Genomic DNA, 25,131 nt, shown 5'->3' with positions numbered 1-25,131 from the left:
AGTGATCTCCCAAGTCCTGGTAAGGTGTAAGGAGGCCTGTGAGGTTTCATTTTGGTCCTTTTCTATGTAACATTGCTTATATTACCTGGACATGCTGGCTGCTCAACTACCACTGGTCAGTCATTTCACGCAGAATGGAAGAGAGCACACTTACACTTACAGTAATGCCTAAACACTGTCTTGGTATTTATAAATGCATAAAATGCATAAAATCACAAACACACACAAAAAAGCACAAAATCAAGAGTGTCAGCAGTCTAAGTCAACAATTGGTTGGTTTTACCAGTCCAATAAATACCATTTATTATTTACCATAATAAATGGGCAGAAATCAATGTCCTTCAAATCTACTCTATTTATAAAAGAACATAAATGCCTTTAGGGCCTTAGATTTATCAGACAATTTACAGAACATTTTATTAAAAGAAGAAGGTATTAATCTTCTCTTGTCTCCTCAGACAAGATTTAGCAATATTTTACAACCTATGTATACCAGGAAAAGAGATGAATGCATCTTCTGAGAAATTAAATGGCGTTAATAAAATATGAAAGAATTGATTCAAGATTAAAATTTCTCACCTCAAAACTTCTGAAAAGAGCCCATAAATTTTCACCTTACTGATCTCATAATTTCCTCCTCTTACAGTTTTCCATTCGGCATTTCTGATCCCAACCTCCAATTTTTATGAAAGATGGGAAGTTACTGCTTCTCAGAAATTTCATACTAGACCTCAGAAGAGCAGTGTCATTAAAGTTATTACACATCTAATCTTTCTTTTCTCAGAGATCCCCGTTTAAGTGGGATTTCAGATGGCAACTTGATCAGCTACACCACCACAGGTCAGAAAATTCTGCTAAAGTCCAGGAAACCCCTGACATTTTGGTGGGTCACATACTCTTCAGTGCACAACCATGAAGCCTGACACTTCTAGAAAATATTGGACCTCACAGTCACTCTGTGCCCTTTCAGGATGCCACAGGTGCTATCAGGATACTGTGCATGAGTGACTGAGGGATAACAGAGTGAAGCAATGCACACAGGCAATGTGGGGCTCACTACTGCTGGCTACAAAGGCTGTGGCCAGACAGAAATCCAGAGGTGCTGTATTTAGCATCAAAGGATTAAGCAGTGCAGGATTCAAAACCAGATGTTGTAAACCCAACAACAGGGGCAGACAGTAGTTTTTATCTCTCTTTCCTGCTCCCCTCAGTAGCTTTATTATTCTGCACAACACAAAGCAGCTTCAGCAACAGTAGGCTGACGGCAGGTCCTTCCAGGCTGTTCCTCAGTGATGGGATGGCAGAGGCAGGCTGCTGGGACAGAGGCAGAGTGGGCTGAATCCTGCCAGGCAGGCTGTTATGGTGCTTGCTAATAGATCAAAGCTGAACATAATTTTTTTGTTCCTTCTGAGGCTGTTTCTCTACTGGGGATGCTCTGGCACCATCTGGCTGGCCAGATGGACATGGAATATCCAGACTGATAGTGAGGTGAGTGTTTCTGTGATAGTAGCATCAGTCAGCATGATGGCGGCAGTGGGCACATCTGTGATGGCACCACAGCCTGGAGAGGACAATGTTGTGTGCTGCTGTGCACAGCCCAGATACAGATTCTTCTTAGACGTAAGAAACAGTCAGAAATAATGGTTTGGGGTTTTTCTTAAAGAATCTACACCAACAGAGTGAGCACGTGCTAAGAGCAGTCACTTTTCTTGAACTTTGTAGAAATATTCTTAAGTATTTTAAAATGAATGTCAAAATTCTAAAAAGAATAATAATAGCAAATATTGGAAGAGTGAATCAGTGGAAATGAATTTAAGAAGAAGTCCCTGGATTATGAAGGTTTTCAAATTCTAAGGCACCCCACAACCCATCCTCAGTTTCTGACATGACTGCAGTGGTGTATGGGGATCAGATAGGTTATGATCCTTCCCCTATATTCTGAAGCTTCCTGAAGCCTGCCTCTTTTGTATTCACCACTTGGCTAAGAGGTATAAGAAAAACTTTCTGTTGGTTGATTGGTAAGGTTTGGAAGAAACTGTGATGCAGAGAATCAATATCTGTAATTCAGTAGAACATATAAATAAAATATACTGGAAGGATAAAAATCTATCCTTAGGTAGCTTTCCACCAGAAATATGGCCAGTGGGGAAACAGATGGCTCTTGGTCACTGACTTACATTCCCTGACCTGAACTTTACTATGTGAACTAATTTACTTATGGATAACATTACCAGGGGCAAAAATCCAAATGTGGTAGAGACTGATTGTCATCCCTCTGTCAGATCAAGTCTAAGACACAGTGGTAGACAGGGAAGAGATAAACAAGAAGTGAAAGTAGAATACAAAAGCCACCCTTGGAAAACTGTATCCATACAAAACACTCAGAGGGGCAGCATTTGCATACAGACCTACCATGCAACCTTATTCCTGAGAGGAGAGCTCTGCTAGACCTCCAAAGGGAAAATGGCATTTGGCATGGGGAAGAATAATGATGTTTCTTCCATAGAGAGAGGAACAGGAGCACCTATATCTGTCCCCTTTAGGAGGTATGCAATGAGATAGTCCTTTTAGCTGGAGATGCATCTTTTATTACAGAGAGTTTTCACAAAGTAGCCTATTTCGAAAAGGAAGTAGCATCTCTGCCTCTTCTCCCCACTGTCTCTGTCTGGGGCAGCCAAGTTTGGTGAAGTTTAATTTTGAAAAATATTACCTGGAGGCACAGGAGGAGGTCTGAGTCAGAGGAAATGAAAATACTTAGGAGGATTAAGTGAGGTGAGCTCATGGAATTTCTTCATAAACAGAAATGACAGGATAGCTTGGAAAAATAATGTTTCCCTAAGTATACCTGACAGCAGAAGCTGACTGATCAAATGAAATGGATGAAGACAGAAAAACAAGTAATTCCATCCTCTGGACTCAGCAAAATTGAACCAAGTTGGGGAAAACACATGGGGCATGTTGAGGGAAGAGCCATGTTCACATGGACAACAGTTCAAATTGTCATCCCAGCTAATGCAGAGGAGCATGAGTGTGGTGAGGGGAGCAAGAGATGCTGACTGTGGAGAGCTGGGAGAGAAAGCATGGACTTTCCCCTTCTGGCACTGAGCTCTTCACATTCCAGTTATGAGACCCTATTCTGATTGGACTACAAATGTATCACATTTTATAAATATAAAAAAAACAACAATCAAAACCCTACTGCTGTTCAACATTGTACATTTTTAGAATGACCTTCATGCCAGCTGTCCATGTGTATATGGAAACATTCACATCTTTTTTTTTTATGTACAGAAGCTTCCCACTATTTCTGCACAGTATTCTACCTAAAAATGACCACACTACTTTCATAAGTTACTTTTTCATCAGTAGCTTCTGTTTTCTCAAGGGTAATAATCAAGATGATTGGTCCTGAAGTTTAAATGAATTTTTGAGACCTCTTAACACAGAACAAAATGGAAACAGAAATCCTGGCTGTTGAATATATCCTGGTTTTGACTCAACAAGTCACAACCAGCTCAACCACTCAATAAGTCACAACTAGTACAAACTATTAATTTAGAGTACAAATTGACTTTTCCAGGCTACCATAAAATTCTAGTTAATAGTAATACAGCATTGGTTCCTATTTGAAATGATGAATGTTTACTCTTTGAGTAAAGCCTCCAGATTATTACCAAAGCAGGAAGTTTAATATTTTACATGTCAGTGTTCAGAAAAGCCAATGCATAATTAATGCCCTGAAAAAAATCTTAGAATTCCACTGCCTTAATACTCTGTTTGATATCCATATTTTAAAAATGATTCCTACTTAAAACCAGGAGATCAAATAAAAATTACATAACACAAGCTGACCAGCAAGCTACCTGGGTACCCCAAAAAGTGTCATGGGCTTCTTCACTGCCTTTCAAAGGCAGTTCAGGCACAAAAAAATTAAGCACATCTCCATTACATTAAGCTCAAGGACATCTCCACCTAAGTCCTAAGTCTTTTTACATCTAAAATAAAAAGCCAGATCATCACAATGAAACTCTAAATAGCTCAAAGTCACCCAAAGGGAAACTCCTAGGCAGGGCATTGTGGCAGAAAGCTGTAAGGCTGCTGACAGGGGACTCTCATGCAGATCCAGAGGTACAGATACAATGTGCCGTGCCCTGTTGAGTCCTGTGTCTGCTGTTTTTCACATACCCAAAAAGGAGCCATGGCACAGATGGGGCTCTAAACTATACAAAAATTATCAGTTTTTAGCCTCTGGAAGAGCCTGGATTGAGGAAGCAGAAGGGCCATTTAAATTTACCTCTTTAAGCCATCCGGGTTGTAAATATCAAGTTCTGACACATCTCTCTGTTTGGGATTCCACACTGAATGGCTTGTCCTGTCTTCCATAGGAAGCCTGCAGCAGAGCTAGAACTGATCCCAGAGATACATACTCGATCTTTTCTTTCTTAATCATAGCTCCAACCCTCCTTGAAACACATCGAAAAATGGAAGTCTGCTTAATTCTGAATGGGTATGAATTTTCACAATTTGCAGGTATGACTTTGTTTATCTGCTGACCTCAAAGTTTCCATTAATTGAAAAAAATTAGAGTGTCCTGGGAGTTTCTCCTTAGCAGACCCCACATATAAACTGTTGGTGTTTTCATCAGAGAAAGCGAGACTCACTGAGGAAGTAATTAGCTTCATTTTGATAAATACTTTTCTGCCAAAAGGCTATTGACATATATTTTGATCAATAAAATGAATGTTTTTGAGATCAAGCTGCAGTTCCCAGGTTAATCAGAGTCTTTTGTGGGAAGTCTTCCTCGCTGGATAAACTAAGCCCTTGTGTTGAAAAGGAGGTGACATGAGCTGTGAAAATGTTTTAGTCTATGTTACAGAACAGTTCAACTTCCTCTTAAAAACCCACAAAACCCACCAAAACCTACACCAAAAATACACAGCCAACCAAATCAAAACAAAACAAGGAAGGAGATTATTCCTCTCTCAGTTTTTCTTCACTATGACTTACTTACACCTTGCCGCAGGCAATCCTGTAATTTTCAGGATTTTTGATTCTCTCATGAAACAGACATTCACCACCAAGTATAACCTTTCTCACAGATGTTACTGAAAGCACCAGGGAGCCAGGCCTGTGCCTGTCTGTCCATGGGATATATTTATATTCTGTCTGTGCAGGTATGTTTCAGAATTAGCAATAATAACAACATTTTCCAAGTTCTCTAGCAAAAACCTGCCTCCATGTACAGAGCTAAGTATGTCATGAAGTCAAGTCACTCATCCTACCACAAGACCCAAACCAACAATGAATTTAAGGGTAAGACTGAAAAGTAACAGCCAATCTAGTTAAAGTACTTGCATCCTAAAATCTATATGGGTGTACCCAAGTGCTGTGGGGAGGCTTTGCTCTAGATGCCTTGTCAAGTAGAAGTCTACATTGCTTTAAGTCAAATGTTAAAGCATCAGCAAGCAGGATGACTTCAGAGTAACAGCCTACATCTTGGCTTTCCAAAATGAGTGGTAGCTATGAAATGAAGTAAAAAATACCAAACTAGTAGAAAGCATTGTGAATATCTTACACAGAGTTAGAAAAAGTCACTGCAAGTTGGTACAAACCTGATCAAATACATAGATTTATGGGTGTAACAAAAGAGAACACTGTCCTTTGGAAGGGCAGTCACTATTTCTTTTCAGTCTTGTGACCTTGCCAGGTTATTTATATACAGCATTTACCTAGAAATAGCTGCACTTATTTTGTCTAATTAAGTGTAATCCAGTCTTACCTGGCAGGTCCATATTGATGTGATAATGAACCCATCATCTCTGAAGACATTGAAGATTTCAATGATGCCTCGTGAATAACCAAAGACAGAGATACTGGCATCTGACACTGCCAAGTTAAACGTGAGGTAGTCAGTGGGCTGCAGAACATGTCTTTGTTTATACAGGACAAAAATCACAATGCTGTTTCCAAACCAAGACAGCCAACCTGGAAGAAAAGCAATAATTAAAAATTCATGAGATCAAAAGCCAAATAAAGCAAGAACCAGTTCAGTGTGTAAATATGTCACATCTTTTCTTAAGTTGCCCTTTTATTCCACTAGAAACAGATTAAACCAGGTTATCATTTAGAAAACCTGTGCATGAAGCTTTTTTAAGTAGCTGGGTACTTTTCAGAACCAGAAACGAGTAACTCAGCAATAAAACAAAGCAAACATGAAGAGCTGCTGCTGCCTCTGTCAAAGATCCCACATTTACAGATCTGGAGAAATATTTTTTTCCCCTCTAAGTGGGTAGATGAAACTCATGAAATGTAACATTTGGGGGAAAAAGGAAGGAGGAAAGATTGTTAGAGTAGAGCAGAGATTACAAGAAATTTGACCAAAGCAGCAGCTGTACAGGTACATTGTATGCAAGAATGAATATTCTAAGTTCCCACACATGCAGTCTGAGAGCCACTTCACCAGTCCTCTCCTGAGAAGTCCTGCCTTTCCCAGCTAACATGATTAATTTTTTTCCCTTAGAACAGTCTAGGATTTCCTTGCAGCAAAGACTGTCCCAGATGGGAATATTTTTCAGGAATACACATGTTGATCTATATGATGAGAACATTTAAAACAGGCATTTCAGAAACTTTGAAGTATTATTTAAATATCTTTTTAGAGCAAGTTGTGTCCTCTCCTACTCTCCAGAAACAGAGGTGCCTAAATTGTCTGTGTCCAGTTACATGAGGAATAGACAAGGGAGATGAGTGTAACTCTGCAGATTGCCACTTATTCAGTTGAAGAGACCTGGAGTTTCTGCATGTGCATGGCTAGTGAGCCACCACCAGTGCAAGGCCTTGAGAGTTTGCATCCCACTTTTTTGAATGATGTAGACATACAGGAACAAACTACATCAACCAAGATGTTTACTGATAAGCATCAGGCCCACTGTTGAAAATGGGGTTTAGCAGCTCCAGGGCAGCTGCTGGGGTGGGGCTGAGCCTGTTGGGCAGCACCCAGCTCCCTACTGGCTCACATTTCCACCTCTCAAATCAGCTCTGCCAACACAGGTGGCCTCACTTCACCTTGGCAGTGGGGAGCAAAACCTCACCTCCTTTGAGTGCCTGCAGCCTAGGACAGGTTTAGGAACCCAGCAGCTGGTAGTTTTGTTCCCCACACTTCATGCCAAGGTACAACTTCAGGTGAGGGAGAAAAGTATTCATCTATAGCCCTCTGTTCAGGCACAAGCAGTGGATACCTCAGAGTACAGATGCTGTACAGCACAGCAGGAGGTAAATATGTGCACTGAAGAGGGACATGACACAATGGCATTGCACAGCATCTCTGGATAGTTAAGGAGTTCATGAGATGAAAGATGGCTGATGGGCTTAAGGTTGTGGCAAGAGGGCAGCTGCCTTCCTTCAGGAGGCATCAGCAACTCCACCTGTGGGGACCTTGTGTTTCTCTGCTGACTCAGATAGAAAGGGAGGGGACTGAATTGCCTCCAAACCTCCAGGCCACCACCTGGGAGTATCATGACCCGAAATGCCAAAGAGCAAGGCACTGGTTGTCCCAATGGAGATGCTGGGTACCTCACTGCCTGCTGAGGGCTCTGAGCACTCTGGAATGGGAGTGGAGGTGGTTGATGGGTCAGGCTCTGTACAGCACTTTGAACTGCTTTTTCTCTGGAGTGATTTTATTTCAATATCTTCTCTTTGCAAAACTGCCAAGCTGCTGCTGCTCTGGCTTGCTTAGCAAACACACATGGTTTGCTAAAGAGATTTTGAACTGCAGAGCTGATGTGTCAGCATCTGGTAACCAGAAATAGTCACTGGTGTGTGATGATACACTGGGATATATATCAGAAATATCTCACTGTAAAGGATAAGATCAACAATAATGGTCTTACTCTGACCACTAGGTGACAATGTTTCTTAATTGAGTCTCCTTTCCAACAGCTTCATGCACTTAAAGTCAGGAACTGTACCTGACTTTTGTGGGAGTCTAGGCACTATAGATAGGCACAGCATGGCCCTGGAGGATGATGGCTTTGGGAATAATTCAGGATGGTTTGTAATCCAAACATGGTAATTGTGTTGCTTGTGTATGAGGACTCCACCTTCTGTCAGGCAAGGCAGTTTTCAAGGCAGTAGGTATGGAATTATTTCCCCTGTCAAAGAAAATACTTCTAAAATGGCAGAGAAAACAAAATGGCACCTCCTGTTTCAACAGCAAAGTTTTGTCAATGCAGCGTAATGGGTAAGAGGGCTACCCTAAAAATGTCACACACATGCACAGAACAAATTCCCCCTAGTCTGAAGAGTAGGGGGGGTTTTCAGTTAAAGTATCTTAAGGAAGAAACAGAGTAAAACATCATGTAAACCAATACACATTTTAGATGGATGTGACAGAGACAGTATCTGTGATCAGTTTTTGAAACTATGTTCACCCACTGAGGGTGAGGATGACGGAATCATTGAGGGAGATAAAGGAGTAAGACTTTAGCTGGTAGGTAGAATCCTTTGAACCAAAGCAGGTGGAGAACCTGCACTGACACATCCAGTCCCTAGAATGTCTGATCTATCTGGGTAATAAACCCTATCAATAGTGTGATTAAAAAAAAATCTGGAGGACCTCAATTCACAGTAAACCATGGAGTAACAAAAGCAGTGGTCACACAAAAATGTGATCACCCAGAACAATGACACTGGATCTCCACATCATCAGAGAGATGTGCTGGTCTGGGGGTGCTCATTCATGGATTTGAAAAAACACACCAAAAACAAATAACCCCAAAATAGAAAAAACAACGAATCCAGCCAAAAGAACACTTCAAAGCAACCAACCTCCCTCCCCCAAACCTTAATAGTACAACAGGAAAAAAAGTTGAAAACAATGCAGAGGAAGCAGAGAGATAGTTCTGACACTCAGTGGGGTCAGGGATCTCCTCAGCTGCCTTTCAGGAGGTATATGACTGAGAGTAGGTCACAGGCAGATCAATAGCCCAGAAAGAAACCTCTGAATTTTGAAGCACTATAATGCCCTAAGGATCACCAGACATCATCTCAATAAAACAGAGAATAGAAAAGAAGCAACGAAGGGAACTAATTTCTTTTTTTTTTGCAGGCTGCTTTGCACTTAAACTTGTTCTTATTAGACATTGTTGCATGGCCTTTACTTGTAAAATCTGATAAGAATGGGTTGGAGAAACGGGTGTTACAAATAGCCCATCTGCAGTTTAAAACACACAGGGAGACTTAAGTGGAAGAATTCAAGAAAAAAGAGCAAAAAGTGAAGGCTCAGAGTTACAAGACAAGCTACACTTTCCCCTCAGCAAATAACATTATCTCTAGGACAGAAATGGTATTGAGCATGTAGATATAGAGAAGGCATGAATGAAATCAATTACTGATTCAGTTCCCTATACACAAGCATATTTCTGAAGGGGTTTGCTGTAAGATTTTCAGGCAAGAAAACATACTCAAAACAGTGACAAAATATAGAGAATTTGCACAGCTGTTGTTAACTATTGCAACTGTAAAATGATCTTGCTCTGTTTTTAGTCTTCACTGCTAATTATACATACACAATATCCTATCCAGAGCATATTGCCAGTTTTGGCAGGAAGGAGAAGAGTCATCATCTTTTAGACTTGACAAAGCGTGGAGAGATTTTTTTCTCAATGAATGCAGTCACTTTGTGGATTAATCTTTTGCAAAGAATTTGTTTCCTTTCTCACCTTCTCAGATTCATATGGCAAATGATGTCCCAAAATAACACTCATTCTGTCACTTGTCAAATAACAGTTTACTTTTACAATTTGGAAACATGTGCCATTTAAAGGCATATTTGGGTCTTACGGTCTGTTCCAGTTTTCTGATGGGAATGGAATTGCCCTCAGGACACCTTTCTGATATGAGGACTCACAAAAAGTCAGAATGTGTTATCTAAGAAACATCCTCTCACATTCCCTAAAAATTTCCTTTTATGCCAAACATTCATTCTAACAGTCCCAGTTAGCTGTGGAAATGGGCAAACCAAGCACAGAACAAATTGTGTATATATGCAGAAAAGAACAATTAACTTAAGAATTCCAATTAATAATTATGGAGAAAAAAATGCTGCCTTTTTTTGCCACCAGGTCTAGGTTGACTGATCTAGCAGCTCTGGAAAGTATTATTACATTGCACCTAGTCATTTAAACTATAGGATTTTTCATGGTACTATGTCAATTAGGGAAAAGGTGAAAAGGGATCAGGTGCAATGTTAGCAGCAGTACAGCCTCCCCCCTGTCTGTCCAAGACAATTCTGAGCTCACGGAAAGGAAGGCTGGAAACAGAGCACTGCATCAGCAAAGGGATGCTGACTCAGCTGACCTAACATAGGGAAATGCAGTGATAACCCTTGTCTGCAGCTGATCCTCCTGTGCACGCTACCATGGCTCACTCCTTGGGGTTGGCACTGCATTTTCCCTCCACTTTGCTGGTCCCCTGGCCAAAGAGTTAGCAAGGAAAATGATGAAACGGTGACTTGGATGCCATGAAGCACACTGCTTCATTGCTTGGCCATCTCAAAATCCATCAGTATCTTGCAAAATGAAGTCTTGCATTTCAGTGCTGGTTTCCTTCAGCTGTTGGTGTCCAATACCTATTCCAGCATGGGCTCTGAGCTCAGGCTGCCATACAGGATTCTGAGAACCCCTCTATCTGTATCTGACAGCGTGGCTCACGTGTGGTATATGACATACACATTAGTGTCCTGTCTATCACACATGGCATGTGACATGAGAATTTCCAGAAGGGGACACACAAAGACACTGCAGCTCAGCAAAAGGTGTTTGATCATGGTTCATGGATATTCCCTACCAAGATGTGCAACTATGGGAAGACTTGGGCAAAGATAGTTGGGGTTTAACCTGTGAAGGTGAAGAGATTCAGAGGAACCCCTGTCTTTCTCAGAAGAAACCACTTCTTCTGAGAAAGTGGTAACATCAATCACATACATCCCTTGGGTGTTGGACATGTATGTCAGAATTTGCAAAAAGCTTTGCTGGCATGCTTAGATTCAAAAGAGAAGAAAATATGTAGCAGTTTCAGAAATATAATCACTTGAGCTCTTTTCCAATGCACAAAAGAACCAAAAGTATGAGATTGATTTGAACATCTTTGGGAATTTTCTAAGGAAATACTGATAAACTTCTGCAAATGCATGCTCTCTTACTGGACCCCTAAAGAAATGCAGGTATGGGAAGGTAATGCATGGACTGGCCTTTGTCTTCTGCTGCCAGAAGAACAAGAGGGTGCTTGCAGAACTGTACTTTGTGCTGCCACATCACTGCTCCCCAGACTGAGCTGCTGGCTGTAAACTGTCGTGGGTGGTGCTTGCAGAAGTGCAGCAATAGACCTTTTGGGAGAAAAAGACATGGGGACTTTTCTGAATTATGTATCATTAGCAGATTTTTTTTTCAAAAGTTTTGATTGCAATAAGGTATACTTAACCCCATCACATTTTAATCAGATCTGTATTACATTTATCTTGGAGTAGTGTTATTACTGGCTACATACACTCTGCAAGTGCAACTTGAGTTTTGAACCTGGAGGTAAGTTTCAAGTATAGAAGTCATAAGATGCCAAGGTCTTGTGAGTCTGGCAGAAGGATCTGCCAGTCTGGAGCAATCAAAAAAACCCAACAACCCATAGGCATACGACGTAAAAGCTTAGGCACCGAGGTACTTTAAGAAGTATTTGCTGAAAGATGTGGGGGCGCCAGTAGAAAGTGGCAGAAAACACCTCTGTTGGTTGACTGATGGAAGAAGTCTGAGCTGCCAGTGTGATGCAAAGGCAACACCACCAGGAAGGATCAAAAGAGATAGGGAAGTGTAAATATGCGAATGGGGATGGCAAGACCTTGCTTGGATGCTGTATTCAGTCCTGGCTCTGAGTTAAAAGAAAAGAGTCCAGCTTGAAAAAGACAGAAAAAATGCTGCTAGGATGGTGTGCTGGGAGGGCAAGAGAAAGGATTTTATGGCAGAAGAGAAATAAATATTAATATAAAAAAGTCCCAACTGACCAACCACCCCAAAACCCCTTCACTTTCTTAATATAAGAACACAAAGTTGACTCAAGTGTATGATTGTTCCTTCAGTGATACAGTGCAGCCATATGATGTTAATTGCAGGCAAAAAAAAATATTTTAGTTAAAAGGAGTGGCAAAAAGAGTATAAAGTTGGTATGATCACTTTGGCTAAAAAATCAGGGAAAGGCTCCTAACTAACAAAATCAGGAACAGGCCATCAACTGGAAGAATGGTAGCAACACCCAAAAACCCCTAGCTAGTTATATGAGGGAGCAGGACAGCTTTGTGAATGAGGTTATATATTGTCACAGGAGGGGACTGGCCTTGCTGACATAAGCTTTTTTTTCTAGTCTTAAGGCAACTCCCTGATTCATTAGCTGGTGGGGCAGCCATTTCCCAGCCAGTCATGAAGGGATATGCAGAGGTGAACAGACTGGGAATAAACTGCAATTACTAAAACCATTACTTGTCTCACAGTCACTGTTCTAATTAATTCTCCTACACAGAAGCCACACATTTTCCTCCTAGAATCTATGGTTTCACTCTACACACAACTTTTTCCTCTCTGGTTACTACAGGTAAAAAAAGAAAGTCTCATGTAAACAGATTGAAATATTTCACAATTCACATTGTAACTTCCACAGACCTTTCTCAAGCATAAGCTGAGGGCTAGTAAGCCACTTGTAATTTGTGATAGGCTCAGAAGAAGAAAAAATCTGCTTTGATCAGTCATTTAGAAACAGAAACATTTTTGCATAAGCTGTTTAAAAGAACAAATTTAATAAAACTTACGTTTTCCTGTGAGGTTTTATGATTGGAAATTTTGGTTACCTAGCAAATCTGCATTCTTTGAACTTTCATTGAAGTTTCCTTGTATCCTGCAATTAGTTTTCCCCAGACAATATTTAAACAAACAAAATAAAATTGCACTAGGATCAAAGTGAGTTCATATTGGGTGCCATTTTCAAATATTCATTTTATTATACACTTACAATAGCTGTGTCACAGCAGAACTAAAATAAACACATGCTATTATGACTACTAACACAGGATAATGTTCTAGAAGTTATATCTTTCATAGATCCTGTTAGAAGAAGTTTATTTGGATGTCCCTAAAAAGATTTAGGCAAGAGCACTACAAACAGTTAAAAAAAAATGTAGAACTACAGAACTCTGTTTTCTGCCTCTGCAGAAGGCACCTGTAGGTTGCCAACTGACAGCAGCCAAAACTCTGGAGATCACAGAACATTAATTCAGTGCTACTGAGACATTAGAAGACAGAAAAGTATCATTTACTTCTGATATTTTTTTATCTTCCCACATTCTAACTTGTAATGAACATTAGTAAGAAGTTTACAGGCTTGAATATTTTTTTCCCTTGAGATTTCTGCATTGTTTACTATAATCTCTTTTTAGCAAAAGAAAAATGTACCTCTTTGATCTTGTAATAGCTGAAGAAAACCGACACATACTCTAACATCCTGTTCCATTAGGGCTGGGACCTAAATAAATCACTTGCAACTTTACACCAAACTCTTAGGAGATTCCTTTCACATCCAAGATCAGTACATACCCAAACCCAGTAGGTAGAAACCTATGATAGTCTCTCCTTGCTCTGTTACAGCTGCCTCTCTGCTCAGAAAACTGACGTTGTTGTTTCTCCAGGGTGCCTGCTGAGAAAACTGGATGGACATTTTCAGTGGAGCTTGGGACCCAGAAATTGCCCCAGTACGTCCTGGCAAAATAAACTGGTTCCAGCCTTTTCCTCAGTGTCTGCTCCCTGTATTCAAGGGAACTCTTCAATGAGACTAATGACCTAAAGAAGGAAATCTCAAGAGACAGGAGCTTTGCAGCCTTCTGACCTGTTCTTCACTAATCCTATCTATTAATACAGCTTGTGAGTCTGTGGCTAGCCCAAGACAGCAGATTTTCTAGTAACCTTATTACTGCTAAGTACAGAAATCTTTGATGAAGAGTGGGCATCTGACAAAAACACAACTTCCTTTAAAATAGGGTGATAACCTACAGATTCACAGGCACACCCCCAAACATAATGCAGAATGATACTTTGCTAAAAGAGTAGTACTTTTGTCTTTTTGCTTTTCACTGAAGACCAGTAGAGTTAGAGCTGAAATGAAATTGAGGAAAAAAATCTCACACAGATTTTTTTTCTAAAAAAAAGGAAGAGTTAAAAATAATGGGGAGATGTTGCTGCCTGAGAGTGTGACTATCATGTAGCAGAAGAAATCAGCCACGAAGTTACTTAACAAGCAAGATGGTTGCTAATTTAAAATGAAGGGAATTAATTTTTTCCAACCTGATCTGGAAATTATCTGAAGCCCTTTGAATCATATTTTTACACACATTCTTATTTGCTGTGCTCCTGCAACTGTCCCAGGTTGCCCCCAACATTCCTGCCAGCCCTGGGATATCACTGGACCATGCAGCACCCCCCCACATGGATGCTGGCCATGCACAGCACATAGTGCAGCTCTCTGAGGCTGCCATGGACATCTCCTGTGGTCTCCAGAAAACCCCCAAACATCCTTCAGCTTTTGCAGGAAACAAGTGGATTGTTGCATCTTTTCTATGTTGAGGTACAGCAATTCCTAGCTAATTATCTGTCTGTAAGTGGATCAGATTCACTGCTCAGACTGAGAGCAGGGGTACAGCTTGTGCCAGATGGCACTGCTCAGGGACACCTAAAAATCTTCCAGAAGACCCACTACAAAGCCCAGGTATTTCATCTGATTTTCAGGACAAGGAACTTGGTTCAAAGAGGGGATCCTCGGCAGAAAGCCCATCAGGAAGTCTCAGTCCATGGATGCTCATGTATTCCCTGGAGTGTATTTTACCATGAGAAAGATGTGCAAAAGGATGACACACACGTCATATTAGGCAAAAATAGTCTACCTGGTTCCTTCCCCCTTCTGCTCTCTTGTTGAAAATAAATCAGCCATCCAACAAACTGCCTGTGGGACAATTCCAAGGCCTCTGTGTGAGATACCTCAGCCTTGTAAGATGGAAGGGAACAGCAGTTCAGGTCACTCCTGCTGTGCACTCAGGAGCTGGCGTCCTGGAACCAGGTGTTGGTCCCCACCTTGCAGGAAGCCACATTCATGGCAAGTATGAGGACTGCTGACCTCATACACACACAGTTCTGGGGTGACAAAGAAGTTCTCCCAACCTCTTCCCTTTAAGCAGTTTTTCCATGGCATTTGGCACAGTCCTGGATTTCCAAGTCTGAACTTGGTATATGTTGTCACATAAATTTCAGTGCTCATGACTTCGATTAAATTGGGTCAGGGACAAGAGGCAGATAGTATTTTTCATGTAAGTCATTCAAGGAAGCTGTATGATTTAATCTCATGTGACCTATTTAGGCATAAGCACTTTAAACAGTAATAAAGTAATAATGATCATTATTTCTCTCTAGCTAAAATAAAAGGCAAATCACATTATTTCCTCAATAACCTGAACTGAATCATGACTTTCCCCAGCTGCAAGTTTCTTTTGGTTTCCTCTAAATGTTACTGCTCCACGGACACTTCAGTGCAACTTTCCATTTCAATGAGAAAGTCTACTACCAAGCTTTGCATCTTGCAGTAATAATGAGATTTCAAAAAAGAAAAAGAAAAAGAAAAAAAAGAAAAAAAAAAAGAAAAAAAACCCACTCAAAAATACCAAGGAGAAAAAAATAATAATCAGAGTGAACTGTTCTCCATACTGAAGCATCACATTCAATGATTTTTCCCTGCCCTGGGCTTCACACATTACTCTGAGGGATTCATATCTTAGCCTGTTTGCAGTTTTGTCTTTATTCCATCCAGTGATATCCTTCAAGAAAGTGCAGAGGCTTTTCAGGTCTGCAGGTCACTCTACTTCTAAGGGAGGCTCCCTCTCCAGATTACAGTCACTTCTTTTCATGTCTCTTAGTGAGACCAATTTTGGTGGTGACCCATTTACTGGCCTCACAGAGGTTACCCCTGAGTACCTTTAAAAACTTTGCAAAGTGCTTTGAAAAGATGAGAGCAGTATATGCTGCAGGCAGCTCCATAAAATAGAGAAAAAACCTAAAATGCTGTGTTGGTACAGAGAAATGACTGTGCTCCACAAAGGTGTAACTGTGGGAAGGATGTGACTAAAAGGGATTTGGACAAGACAGAACTCTGCAGTTCCCGTTTCCTAAATACTTAGGATCCACAAGAAGGGACATAAGCCATGGAAGCACACCTTTGGGAGGCTGATGCCTTTGCTGTAGGTTCCCCCCGCTCACCCAATCCCTTCACAGGTTCCTTTCTTCTCACTGTGACCTGGCAGCCGGGTACAGCAGGGCTGTGCCACCCATCTCCCCTTGCTGAGAGAAGGGAACCCATGGCATAAGGGCTTTCTCTCAGCAGATGATGTTAATGACACCCTGCCAAGGCAGCTGGGGAGCAGGGCAATCAAGCCCAGCAATGTCCTTCTGGGCCCAAAATTCCTCCCACCAGCTGCTCTCCCCAGGCCTTTGAGGAAGGGATGGCACAGCCTGCCCTGCCCATCACACTGCCACCTGAAATCTGGTGCCCTCACTGATGCAAGGAAAAGCAGATTTTGGATTTCGAGTTAATCAGTGAGCCATGTTTTCAAGTCTAACAGAAGCTGAAATTTCTCTGCTATATATTAAAAAGATATAAGAAATGAATACTTATGAACTTGAGGGCTTCATACAGCTGGAACTGGAAGGTTAATGAAGGAAGAAACCCTCTGAAACCATCAGTACCTCAGAATACCTGATTAATGTGAGTGATGAAATTACTGGGTTATGACACCACAGGTTAATAAAGCCCATTTTATGGACACTCCAAACCAACCAATGGGCTCTGAGCCACCAGGCAAAGCCAACTTAAAGCGGATATAACCCAGCAGGTAGCCTCTACTGGGGCTGCTAAAAATGTGCTACAGTCTTTTAATCCCCATCCACCTCTCTAAATGCTTTCAAAGTGACATATATAGCAGTAGAGTAAGGCAAGTATCACAGCACTGGCCTGAGAGACTCAGGCTAGTTACATTAGAGTTCAGTTTACTGACTGTTTCCAGCACATTGTCACAAAAAATTATAGGAAATAAAATTTGTGCATGACAGGAAACATATGATGCATGTTTCTAACTAGCACCTGTTTTCCCTGAGGAGCACTGAGCATTTGGCAGCTGCCAAAGGAAGGATTTTGTCAGAGAGCCAGACTAAGTTCTCACAACACTATTTTTTCATGATACCTGTTACACATGGATTAAAAAAGGGACGAAAGAGGGAGGTGGAAAAATGAAAAATATGCAGAAGGGATGGGTTAAAATAAGCCATAAGCAGATAGAAATTGTCTCTGTAAAATAAACAGTTTTGTCTCTGGAAAGTATAAATTTTTTTAAAATTTACAAGAATAAGAATCAGGGGTATTCAAAAGCAAACCCAGTACTGTATTAGTAGGAACATCTTTACACAGATTTCAAAAAATATATTATATTAATTTCCACTTCACATTTTTCATTATAACGTTCAATGCAAAACGAAAAACCTGTCAATATCTAACAAAAAAACACTTAGTCTTGAAAAGAAGGATCATGCAATGAACAGTCACACCTACGGATTTCATATCCATAACATGATTTTTCCCAAATCTGATCATGTATTGTCAAAAATACATTTGTTGACGTGATTTGCACAAGGTCTTTTCTAACACCCACTGAATTAGAAAAAACAAATTCCTATAAACAGATTAGGTCAATAATGCTTAAAGATGTCAATGGATGGATGATTGTTCTACCTGGAATAGCTGATCTGTAAGAAAGGAGACACCAATCTGCTCTTCTGTTACTGAGGTTCAACCAGTGGTAACATAATGGCCTCCAACTTTACATTGGAAAAACCCACCTGAAATATTTATATTGAAGAGTGATCATAATATGAAACATGCTTGACCATCTGTTTCAAAACTTACCCTAGTTTAACCCTAGACTGCTCCCTTGCTGTGACATTTTAGCATGAAAACAGATGAACTCTCCAGTCAAATGTCCACACTCCAGCTCCTACTTCAAACCACACCTGGTGCATTGCATTCAGTTTTGGTTCCTACTGTACAAAAAGGATGAGGACAGGCTAGAGAGGGCCCAGAGAAGGTCCACAAGGATAATCAAAGGACTGGAGCACCTGCCATATGAGAAGAGGCTGAAAAACAGAGGTTTCTTCAGCCTGGAGAAGAGAAGGCTTAGGGGAGACTTTATTACAATGTTGCAATACTTAAAAGAAGTACTTATATAAGTGGCTATAAAGAAGATGGTGACTCCATGTTTAGAAAGAGTCCCATGGATAAGACAAGGGGTAATGGGCACAGGTTGCTCCTGGGGAGATCCCAGTTGGACACAAGGAGTAAATTTTTCACCATGAGGACAGTCAGACGTTGGAATGGTCTCCCAGGGGAAGTGGTAGATTGCCCCACTTCAGAAAGTTTTAAGTGTCAGCTCGATGGGGTGCTGACATATCTCATATAAACTGTATGTATGGTATTAGAAGGACTGGACCAGATTATCCTTGAGGTCTCTTCCAACCTGACATCCTATGATTCTATATTTTCTATGTAGGTTACTTGGCACATTCAGTTAAGAAAATGTAATTAATATATTGTAAAAGCCATGCTTCTGACATGATTATAATGAAGTTTAGCCTATCCTGCTTCATACTTTACTCTTATTCTCACCAGTCTTAAAAGCTAATGTTTCTCTTAGGAATCATGTTCTGTAGCTTGTGACAGAGCTTGAAAATTACCTCTTAGAAAAAAAAAAGAAAAAAAACTTGGCTAGTGCTTATTACTGAGATATACAGTTTGAAAGTAACGATTTCACAGTGTTTTCACTGTGTTTAGGTTGATGGAAACAGACTTTCTTGAAGCTTCAAATATAAGCTGCTTTCATATTGAAAGATGATTCAGGAGAAGGGAAAACTGCCTTGTGCAGATTAGTTGGCTGATGCCTTGTATTATTTAAACACCCTGCTCTTAAGTGATACTACAGCAACCTAAAACCCTCTGGGCAGCTGAACCAGTTCATGAGACTGCAGTGAAAAGGGAGTAGTTCTGATCCTGAGATGATAGAGTCTGAGGAGGAGAAGGGGCTGGGAACTCTCAGCAGCCACTGGGGATTTGGTTGGAAGGCAGGAGCTTCTCTGCAGCACAGGGAGTTCAAGTTTTGAGGACTTTTAAATAAAATCTGTCTTTATGAGTTGCACTATTTTTTTTTTAATTAAAAAAAAAAGTTACTGTAGTTCCTGCTATAGCAAAACTTGGCTTCTTGGCTGTAAAACCTTCCAGGTCCTTGGCAAATTTCTTATAGCAGCAGGTTTAGAAAAAATAACTTCAAAGCAGCAGCTGACCTGGTGGGACAATTGTACTACCTGTGTTACAGCAGGAGACTACAGGTTACACAGATCAGGCAGTAGCTGGATAGAGCTGCATTGGCTTTTGTGAAGTTTTGTTCCTTCATATAAAAATTCCAGAAAAAACCAAACCTCCCGCTTAACTCCATCAATTCTTGTCCTGTGTCAAGTTATGCAGAGCAATTCAGCTCAGCTCCAACCTCCAAATTGGCAGAACAACACAGACCTTCATGTTAATGTGTTCATAGGAGACTGTGTAGGGAGCATAAAGGAAAGCAAACCCATTCCATTGCCTTTGCCATGTCTGAGAACACAGCATGCAACAATTCTGATTTTCTCTTTATTCCTTTTATTTAATTTGTGCTTGCCTTGCACAAAATGCCCAGAATTACAAGCCAGCAAGATTCACAACCCCCAACCTTTCATCCAAACCTCAGATATAGTGGCTTCCTAAAACTTCCATTCATTGATGAGCTCTCCATGAATTTAGCCACAATTAGAATTTCATCCTGGATTAAGAGAATACAACGCAGGACAAAATAACTGAAAACATAAGTAATTTTAACCTGATATTATGCTTCCATCATCTGAATTCACTCAATTTTTTCCAGGTTCTGGGTGGTATTATAAACTATATACCATAGGCTTCTGTGAAGACTTTAATACTGGCATTCCAGCAAGTGTGGAAGCGAATACTTCCACTTACCAGCCATGGATACTTCCATCATTATGAGAAGTGTCTCCTTACAATGACCAGTCTAGGAGACTGCTATGGCAGAGGAATCCTAGAAATGCTGTTTTTTTCTGCTCTTACTTTTCTGAAGTTTTGGTAATACTGTTATGTTTTTCTCTGGTTGAGTATCAGAAAGAACACGTCCTCTCAGAATACTGAAAAAGGAAAGATGCTCCTGCATACGCTGTGGACTAACAGAACTAATGGACATTTCAAGAATTTCACTCCCACAAATGAGATTAGAGCTTGGAAACAGCTACAAGTGGTCAGAGAACTCCCCATAAGCTATATAACAATACATAATGAGGTCAGAAATAGAAAGTTTTTATGCAGAACCAGACACTGCTCCTTACTTCCTACGCATTGTTTGTTACCATCAAATATTACCCTTTATTTTTCTCCCATGCCAGGTTTTGCCTCATACATTAGACTATTAACACTCAAGCTTTTATGGTTCAGCTTCCAAGAAAGGAAAATAGAAAACTCCTTCCCATTACATGCATTAGTTTACTTCAGGGTAGTACTTTTCCATGCATCAAAAATATATTAAAAAAGACCCAAACATTGTACTATTATTTGTGCAATGGTAAAGGTCCCTTGTTGAACAGGATAGATAAATAAAACATTAATGTCCACATTCTGAAAAGTTAGTAGAAACACTATTTTTGGATCAGCTGCTTTAGATTCTCTTCCAAACTTTGGGAAGGAATCTAGAGTGGCATTTCTGGAAAAGCAAACTGAGGTTTGGACCACTACTAGGTTCCTACTGGCTCTTTTGTATGACTGCCAAAGGAAATCTGTATAAAACCCAGGTATCTGAGACACATGGTAAAGAACAGGAGTTTTATCACAGACATTATTTCCTCACATTAATGGGTTTAACAGAAGCACCATTATATCACAGAATACAAGTTTTTTTTATGCAGGGACTCCATTCTGGCTCATAATTTAAGTTGGCATTTTATAGCAAGCAGCTTTTTGAGATTATACTGTATACACAGTATTTTATAAACAAAATTAAAGTATGCTCACTTTATTAGAGAGGAAATAGTCACACATCCATTTAAGCAGTGGGATTTTACAGAAGAAACTTTGACCCCATTAAACTTTTACTTAACAAAGACAAGACTCCTGCCCATTTGTGACAATGAGAGGTGAAAAAAGGGTGAAAGAAAATGAAAAATGTCACTATACCTGTATATGCTGGAATGCCAGAAAGTTTGGTCAAATATTAGGGCTTAGGCTTCCCTACCTCTGCATAAGAATATTTTGGAAGCACTATAGGTACCTTATAGATTACCCTGTAGATAAACCACAACCAGCTGGTGACTGCAAACCAGTGAACCTCAGAGCCAGGTGAGGAGAGGCAGTGCTGCTGCTTCCCTACACCTGATGCCCATAAACAACATTCACCCTTGGCACTTGCTACAAATGGCCCATTCCTTGCCCTTTTGCAATTCTAAAGATGAATAAAGTGTGCATGCAGCCATAATACACATTTGCAAAAGAAGTCTGTAGGGGTTTATGAGGACACAAAGACAAACATCTGTGTCTGTTGTAGCACTTCAGCATTTATCTCCCCCATCTTCACTACCTGTGCCACTCCATCAAGACTTTTGCCTGTAGGGAAAGGTTGTGATTCTTGTTACAGTTTTTTCTGTAAGCCTTTCATTGAGCCAAAATGCTGATTTATTTTCTTTCCCACCCAAAAGCCAAAACTTATACAAAACCACAAAACCATAAGGTAGATTTATTTTATTTAATTTTATTTTATTTTATTTTATCTTTTAAAGCTAATTGCTTTCAGCATTGTTTCCTAAATAAAAAGCATGCTCCCTGGTGTATTGCAAGCCAGTTTCAACCACTTGCAACAGAGAAAATTAGATTCAGATGAATGGTTTGCAAAAGGAGAAGTTTTCTCAGCCTTGAATAATGACAACTGAGAGTTATTAGCACACTTTCCTAACCTGTTCTATTAAAAGGACACTAACAAAGGTCAGTAGCTGTGTCTGTTTATCCCATCACCATGAGGTTTGGATCAACAGTTTTACAGGAGACAGACACCAGCACCTCAGCAATCTTCAAAATAGTTCACAGAAAGTCTGCAGATGCCAGTTTTTCTCAAGGTAAATATTGATACAAGACATCTTGAAAGGGAAAAATATTCCTATTTTTTAAACTTTCAAGAACTTTACATTTCTAAGTTTATGTATTCAACAAAAGAATATTTACATTGCAACTTTGAATCCACCTGCAAATCTCTCACATTACTTTGATGGCTCCTTGTTTAGGATATCAGTATCAGTAGCTTCTGCTGAAGAACCATACAGGGCTACAAAAAGCTTTTCCATGTGACTGAGTAAAGGTAGCACTCCAACAAGAGGAAAAGACTCAGCACAACACAAGCCCTACAGAAGAGAAAACATCATCTCTTCTTTCCCCAGAAAATTTTAAAACGTCAGTAGTGCTTGCTAGGTCTGCTCTGACAGCACTTTAGGGAAAGAATGGAAGTGGATTATTTCTCAGAGAAGAAACAGGAGCAAACATCTCCAATAGGGATTTCAGAGCAGCTTGCCTGAAACATACAGCTTCTCTGATCTTGCAAATCAATGGCAAATTTCTTCAGCACTTCAAAAGGAGCAGGATCAGTTTTTCAGGGCTGTTTTCTTGGCGTACAAGTAAACGAGCCGCTTATTTGGGCAAGAGCACAGGCTGCCAAGTAAGGTCAGAAGAGGTGAGGAGTTACTCAGCCCAAAGCTGCAGAGCTTGACAACACGGCTGAGGAGCCAGGCCCTGCACCACATTGCCCACTTTCACTCCTAATCCATTGAGCAGGTCAGCCAGGGCTGCATCTGCAGAGGGAAAAACAGAGACCATCACTGTTCACAGACACACTGTCAGCCAATCCTCTGGTCACTTTACCAGTGCAAACAGGAAAAATAAAGCCTAACATTTGAACAGCATTTTTCACCACTGGGTTGCCAAGGCTGCCCACAAAGGACATTTTATTTGCACAGACAAACCCAACATAGCCCTGCCAAGCTCAGGGGTTGGTCACACATCATCTGAGTGATCTGAGCCTTGTTTGCACCTGTGGTGAGTTCTATGGATCTCTTCTCACATTAGATTAGAGATCAAATGTATTTGTTTCCTCATAATATTTTCAATTGTATTCTACCACTTGAGGAGGAGAATTGTAAAACACAGGGATGCTGAGAGTTTTTTATAAAAGCCTACAAAAACTGGTCCTTTAGCAGCCTGGCTGAAAAGAGGAGCCAGGAAGAGAGTTCTGGCTGAACACATCTAATTTAGCTTTAGAATCCTAACGCTGCAAATCTATAACCTAAATCTGTGTCCCATTTGAGATCATACAGATCCTACCAACCTCTCATTGTTTGCTCTCCTTATATGCACTTGCTAAAATCTCAGGGATGAGGAGCTGTGCTTTGATAAATATTTCCTTGTTCCTACCTCTGGTCTGACACCTTCAGTGATGGTAGATCTGGGCTGTGCCTTTTTCTCTCTCACTCATGACTTACTATGTAGAGTTTTCTCTTCTGATGCCAAGTACCTCCACACCAGTCACCAGAGAGTTCACGTGCTCTCACCTTAGACATGGATGTGCTCAGCCCACCCCCATCCCCAGCAGCCAATGCTGGGAAGGAAGCCATCTCCCACACCACAGGAAAAAGAGAATTCTGCAGTAAAGAGGAGAAGTACTTTTGCTCTAAGTACTATTTCTGGCATAGCTTCAGATTATCCGCCTCCATGACACAAAAATGTGTCATCACAGTATTACACTGTCTCAGGGTATTTTCCTTCAAACACTGAAAACAACTTCTCAGACTCTTAAGGGACATGATGTCAAACAGATGGGCAAGGACACTCAGGACACTTTCTATCATCTCTGCAGGAAAATAATGGACAAAAAGAAGCATAGTTTTTGGTACACTGTTCCAGAACAGCAATTAATACAATGCTTTGTAGGCTAGCAGAGGCAGCCAGGAAAGTCTACCTACAAGAGTGGTGTTAGTAACAGCACTTGTTTGATAATAACAGCATCATCATCATCACCATCATAATTAATAACAACAACAACAATAACCTAGCTTGGTACTAGGTTCTCCAATAATGAGTTATATGAGCTTATTATTTCAGCAAGACACTTGAAATTTATAGCACCCTTTTTTTTTTTGCTCATTATGAGGCAGAGATTTTGTTTCATGTTCCTCTTCTATTTTGTTACCCCAGTCACTATGAAGCTGAGGAACCCATCTACAAAGCTGTCTGAAGGAGGCAGCATCCCCTCTCCTCAAGACCAGGGCTTGCTTTCTGCCACTTTACTCCCCTCACACCCCGTTTCATTAACATCAGCCACCATGCTGACTGCTTCACCCCTGTTTTTATACCCTGTTGGGAGACTTTCTGGTCTGTGGTTCTCCCTTAGTATCAGGTAACTTCCTTCAACCCAGAGGACATTTTCCCTGCTGTTTTGCAGTTCCCAGCTGCAGATTGCTCACCTCAGGCATGCAGCCATGTGCTGCACAGTCCTGCCTCCTGTGCTGTGCCCCACTGACATGGGTCCTGCCCTCCTCACCCCAAAGGCAGGGGCTGCACCTGGGCCATCTGCCAAATATTCCAAGTTAAAGGGGAAAAAATTTAAAAAAGGGAAAGAGGGACTCACAAAGACATCACTTTCACCAGAGAGAGACCGAGTTAAACTGTGACTTGCAGATCAGACACACCAGCAGGTGAGAAGAAGGGCTGAAGCTCTGGCTGTTTGCCCCACTGGGTCTGTGAGCTGCTAAAACATCTCTTCAGCAGCACCATCCCAATTAGCATGTCTCATGTTTGTAGACTTCATTAGCTCCAGGGGAAGAGAGATTGGCCTTGCACTCCAGCACTGGGGCACACACCTGCAGCAGTGAAGATGGAGAT

The 25,131-nt window shown here is 40.8% G+C and overlaps 1 protein-coding gene across 2 annotated transcripts in view; it reads right to left on the bottom strand.

Moving 5' to 3' along the window:
* LOC139794072 (visual pigment-like receptor peropsin) overlaps window positions 1-13,907 on the bottom strand; it is a 30,099-nt gene extending 16,192 nt beyond the window's left edge. The window contains exons 1-2 of one of the 2 annotated variants that reach the window (XM_071739162.1): window positions 13,629-13,907; window positions 5,780-5,985 (exon numbers count right to left, since the gene is read on the bottom strand). In XM_071739162.1, the coding sequence (XP_071595263.1) occupies window positions 5,780-5,985; window positions 13,629-13,749 (327 nt within the window). In that variant the 5' untranslated portion in view covers window positions 13,750-13,907. The remainder of the gene's footprint in view (window positions 1-5,779; window positions 5,986-13,628) is intronic. The other variant, XM_071739161.1, reaches the window with a different exon arrangement.
* Window positions 13,908-25,131: the final 11,224 nt, after the last annotated feature.

Source organism: Heliangelus exortis, chromosome 3, assembly GCF_036169615.1.
Source record: "Heliangelus exortis chromosome 3, bHelExo1.hap1, whole genome shotgun sequence".
In the NCBI taxonomy this organism is placed as follows: Eukaryota; Metazoa; Chordata; class Aves; order Apodiformes; family Trochilidae; genus Heliangelus; species Heliangelus exortis.
Note: the sequence above shows the minus strand (reverse complement) of the source record. Positions and strands in the feature narration are given on the sequence as shown.